This window comes from Struthio camelus, chromosome 4, assembly GCF_040807025.1.
Source record: "Struthio camelus isolate bStrCam1 chromosome 4, bStrCam1.hap1, whole genome shotgun sequence".
Lineage (NCBI taxonomy): Eukaryota > Metazoa > Chordata > Aves > Struthioniformes > Struthionidae > Struthio > Struthio camelus.
The window spans coordinates 14,776,167-14,780,931 of record NC_090945.1 but is presented as its reverse complement, the minus strand read 5'-3'; the positions used below and the strand labels follow the sequence as shown (position 1 = coordinate 14,780,931).

Below are 4,765 nucleotides of genomic sequence, written 5' to 3'. Positions count from 1 at the left end.
CTTTCAAAGAAGTGTTTAAAAAAAAAAAACACCACCACCCAGACCCACAGACAACGAATGCTCCGCTATAGCTGCGAGGACCAACTGTGCCATGCAGCGCGCTCATCTGTCAGGGGAGAGAGCACGTCCTAAGGAGCGTGGAGGATTTTATCTATGCTTTTCAATCAGTTTGCGCTTCCAAGTTGCGTGCCTGCGCGTCGCGCAGTTGGAGAGGCAGCGCCTGGGATGTTTGGGATGAGAGGCGATAAACCCACCCGTTAAACCCACTGCCATCCCTTCGGCCCCCCAGGATCGCCTCTGCAGAGCATTAGCGAGGCGCGTTACACCGAGCCGGCGCTGCCGAGACATCGCGGCAGTCGCTTCGCCCTCGCTACACAGATTCCTGCCATCATCGATTGCTTTTCGATAAAGGAACAAAACCAAAAAACAACCCCCCCCTCCAAAAAAAAAGTCGGTGATATTTTGCCTTGCTGTATCTCTCCGGCACTGGGAGCTTACGAGTGCTCCCTAAAAAATAAGACCGACTTTGAATGTCCAGAAATAAATGTCGTAAAACAAAAGTGACCAACCCAGAAAACGGGGGCATTTTTTAGGAACGGAACTGACCCTACCGCTGAACTTTTCACCCTGCGGGACCGTACCCCGCCTCGGTAAATAGGTGGCGGCAGCAGCGGTCGAGTCGGCGGCGGCAGCCCGCGGGCCCGGTGTTTATCTAGGGCACAGCAGCCGCGGCAGCGCCGAGGTTACCGAGGGGGCAGGTGCACTGTTTCTGGACGGGAAAGTGACACTCTCACCTGCTCCGCTCTCGCAGCGGCTGCTCCCTATTGACACACCTCCCGGAGCAGCTTTTTAACTGATTGCCCCTTAGACCTACCCGAGGTTTCACCTGCTGAACCGAGAGGGACCCAGGCTAGGAAGCGTCTGGCTCGAGTTGCCGGGTGCCTGCTCCAGAGCGGCTCCTATTTAGCCCCGGCTCTGGTGTCACGGTCAGGGGTGCCCTTGGCTGCACAAAGCATTAGCCCCCTGGGGCTTTCCACCTTAGCGCTGGAGCCAGCCGCTCTCTAGAAACCTGAGACTAGGGGCCAAATGCTGCTCCCTCGGCGACCTGACCCAAAGGCGGGCGCCGCTCTCTTGTCCCAAACCCCGCTCACTTTCCCCATCTCCGAGTAAAGCATCTGCCCGCTCCCTCGGCTGCTCCAAGCAACTTCCGCATCGCTTAAATAGGGTCACGTCTTCACACCGCACGAGATCGGAGCTCCGTACAGAGACTCATCTCTGACCCCGAAGGGGTGAATCGTTTGGAGGGTGACGGCGAGGGACAAGCGGCTACCGACCCTGGCAAAGACCGCCACTTGTTGCAAATACGCACGCTTCAGCTTTGGCGGGGGGAAGGGAGGGGAAGCGCAGTGCCCCCTGCAGACCCCCTCCCCGTTTGCTGCCGGGGAAGGCGGCCGAGGATGGCGCTCGATGCCGGGCCCGGACTCAGCCCTGCGCCGGGCAGAGGGGTCCGGGCTCCCCTGGCCTCCGCCCGAGCGGGCCGCGGGAGCGGCGGGTGCCGGGTCTGCCCGGTGCCCCTCCACGGGGAGCGCTCGGCCCTCCGCCCCGCGCAGTCGGCCGCCCGGGGCGACGGAGGGGGCTGGGACGGCCAGGGGAGCTGAAGGCCCCCCGGGAGCGGAGCCCCCGCGGGGCAAGCGAGAGGCGCACCGCGGCTCGGGGCGGGCGAGGAGAAAAGCTAACCCAATCGCGCCGGTTTGGTTTCTTTTTTTTCCCCCACGTTTATTTGATCTCAAAAAAAAAAAATACATAAAACAATGGCAGCTGGCTTTGCTAAAATTAAAATAAACGATTCTCGTCGTAGAAAAGTTTTTTTTTTAAAAAGAGAAGCAGAAATAGTAGCAAACACACCATAATAAATAAGTTTCCTAATACCACAAGAGCAAAATAAAACGGACATAAAAGTTTGACACGACAAAACTGTTTTCGTTTTTAAAAGAGCGTTAGGATTAAGTGGCTTAATTAAACGTTGTTCTCCAATTGGCAGTTAGTAGCTTTCCTCTTGAATCCGCATCTCCAGCCGCTGATAAAGTGCTTGCGCCAAGTTCCCCCCCCCCAAACACGCCAACATGGTGCGCTAAACAAAATCCACCTTTTCTCTGCTATTTACAGGACAGGACGGCGTGTCATTTACATTTTTTGTGTTTCCATAACAGTGCGACCCAGATCGAGGATCGGAAGACCTTTGTGTCGGTATCTGTGCACGCTCGGGTTCAGAAGCGCGCCGCTGGCATCCGAGCGAACAGCACCGGTAGGGAGAGCCGATAGTGCGCCAGCTACTCGCCGAGCGGGGCTCCGCACTGCAAGGCAGCACGTTGGCAGGAGGGAACGACGACGACTTCTAGGCAAAGGAAACTTTAAAAGCAGCGATTAAAAAAATAAAACCCTGACAGGGCGGGGCGGGAATAAACGGTACAGTCACTAAACAACAGCCATTCCCATTGACAAACCAAAGAGTTAACGGGGGCGGGAGAGGAGGGACGGATTTCAAATCAACTACGAGGACCTGATGCTATCTGAGACAACACCACGACAGGCTGGCTGCCCATCCGCAGCCGGAGCGGGGGCAAATGGCGGAGTCCGTGCTTCGGAGGGGCGGCCGCGGCCCCGCGCCCTCCCCGCGGGCCGGCGACGGCAGTGCCGGGCAGCCCGGCGGCGGGGGACGGGACCGACCTCGCCGCCGCCGCCCTAGCTGGCCTCGTCAGAGTCACTGTAGTGCGAGCGGGGCGAGAACTCCCCGTCGCTCCTGTGGGACCGCGGCGACGTTTTGCTCCTCTCTTGCTGCTGCCCGGGCTGCTGCATGAGGAGGGCGGGGGAAGGGGCTTTCTGTCCCATCAGGGCGCTCTCCGGGAAGGAGGGGAAGTGCAGCGGGTCGAGTTGCACCGAGTAACCCCCCGCGGCCGGCGGCGGGGGGAAGCGAGTCCTGCCGTGCCCGGGGGGGGAGGCTCTGGGCGGCGCCGGCGGCGGCGCCGGCGGCGGCCCGGCGGCGGCGCCGGCGGCGCAGGGCGGCTCGAAGGGAGCCCCGCGGTGCTCGGCCTTGCCCGGGGGCTCGGGGGGCGCGGCGGGACTGTGCAGCAGCTCGGCCAGGGCGCTGATGTAGATCTGCGCCATCTGCAGCGTCTCGTACTTGGACAGCTTCTTGTCGTTGTTGAAGGAGGGGATGACATTGCGCAGCTGGTCGAAGGCGTGGTTCAGCCCGTGCATCCGCCGCCGCTCCCGCGCGTTGGCCGCCAGCCGCCGCTGCTTCTGCACGCCGCTCACCTGCGCCCGCAGGCCGGCCCCGCCGGGGCCCCGCGGCCGCCCGCCGCCCGCCGCCGCGCCCCGCGCCCCGCCGGGGCTGCCGCCGCCGCCGCCCCCCCGCGGCCGCGCCGCGCCCCCCGCCGCCTCCTCCTCCTCCTCCTCTCCGGGCAGCAGGTAGCGGGGCGAGGCGGCGGGCACGCGTGCCGCGCAGCACACGCCTAGCCAGCCCGGGGCGAAGCCGCAGCCCGGCGGCTCCGGCCCTAGCAGCGGCTCCGGCGCCCCCAACTCGCGGCCGCCGTCGGCCCACTCGGCGGCGGCGGCCCGCGGGTGGCTCATGGCTCCTCCGCCGCCGCTAGCGCCGCGCGCCCATGCGGGGCCCGCGGGCCCGGGCCGGCCGGCTCGCCGCGGCGCGCGCCCGCGCGGTGCCCGGCTGTGCCTCGCGCGTGGCGGCCCCCGCCGTCTCCGGTTGCGGCCGGGCGCCGCGCCCCCCTTTAAGGAGCGGCACGCGCCGGGTCTCCCCCCCCCCGCCCCCCTCCCTCCCCCCCTCGCGCCCCACCCCTCCCGCCGCCCGCCCTTCCTCGCGCCGGTCGCGTGTCGGCGCGGTCAATGGCGCGCGCGCGCGGGGGGCCGGCGCGTGCGGGGAGCCAATGGCGCGCGGGGCGCGGCCCGCCCGGCGCGCGGCGAGGTGGGGGGGGGGGAGAGAGAGAGAGAGAGAGAGGAGCGCGGGGCCGGCGGCACGCGCGGCCGCGCCGTGTCCCGTCCCGTCCCGCGTGCGTGCGGCGCCGCGCGCCCCCGGCGCGGCCGGACACCCTGCTGGGGTGCTGCGCAGCGCCCGCCTCGCCAGAGAGCCGCTCCCACCGCCGCCGCGACCCCCGACGGAAACCCCCGGCCAGGCTCCAGCCGCGTCCCCGCGGCGCTCCCGAGGGACCGGCGGGCTCTACCTGCCCCCGCCAGGCACCTCCTGCCCCTCCTTTCCAACGCGCTCACTCCAGCGGCAGCAAGACTAAACAAGTTAGACAAAGCAGGCAGACGCTCTCCAAAGCGCTGGGGAGTAAACCCAAATTAAGCTACGGGAGCAAAAAATAATAATAACAATAATCACAGGCGGTATTGCCACAAGCCCTCGTTCCAGACGCCAGCAAAACGAAATGCGGGAGGGCCTGCGCTGCCGCTTCCCAAGTTACGCCTGGTTTATGTAAAACAGTGCATCTCCGGACTTGCAAAGCTGACAAAGAATAAGCGCAGGATCTGAAACGAACCCAGACCTGGAATCACAGTTAATGGGGCAGAGAGCTTCCTCCTCTGCGGACAAAGTGGCCGGGCACCTCTCACTGAGCCCCAGGCCCTGCTTCCTTGCGCTCCAACTCCTCCCGGCAGCCCCGGCAGGAACAGCCGGTGGGGAAATTACTTCACGGGCACACCTCGGCTTCTGGGCCAGAGGCCCTGCGAAACGAGCAGCCTAACGACGCAG

The 4,765-nt window shown here is 65.0% G+C and overlaps 1 protein-coding gene across 1 annotated transcript; it reads right to left on the bottom strand.

Moving 5' to 3' along the window:
* Positions 1-1,763: 1,763 nt before the first annotated feature.
* On the bottom strand, positions 1,764-3,636 carry ATOH1 (atonal bHLH transcription factor 1). The gene has a single exon (XM_068940983.1). It carries the CDS (start codon positions 3,628-3,630, stop codon positions 2,743-2,745), a length of 888 nt encoding a protein of 295 aa, XP_068797084.1. The 5' UTR covers positions 3,631-3,636; the 3' UTR covers positions 1,764-2,742.
* Positions 3,637-4,765: the final 1,129 nt, after the last annotated feature.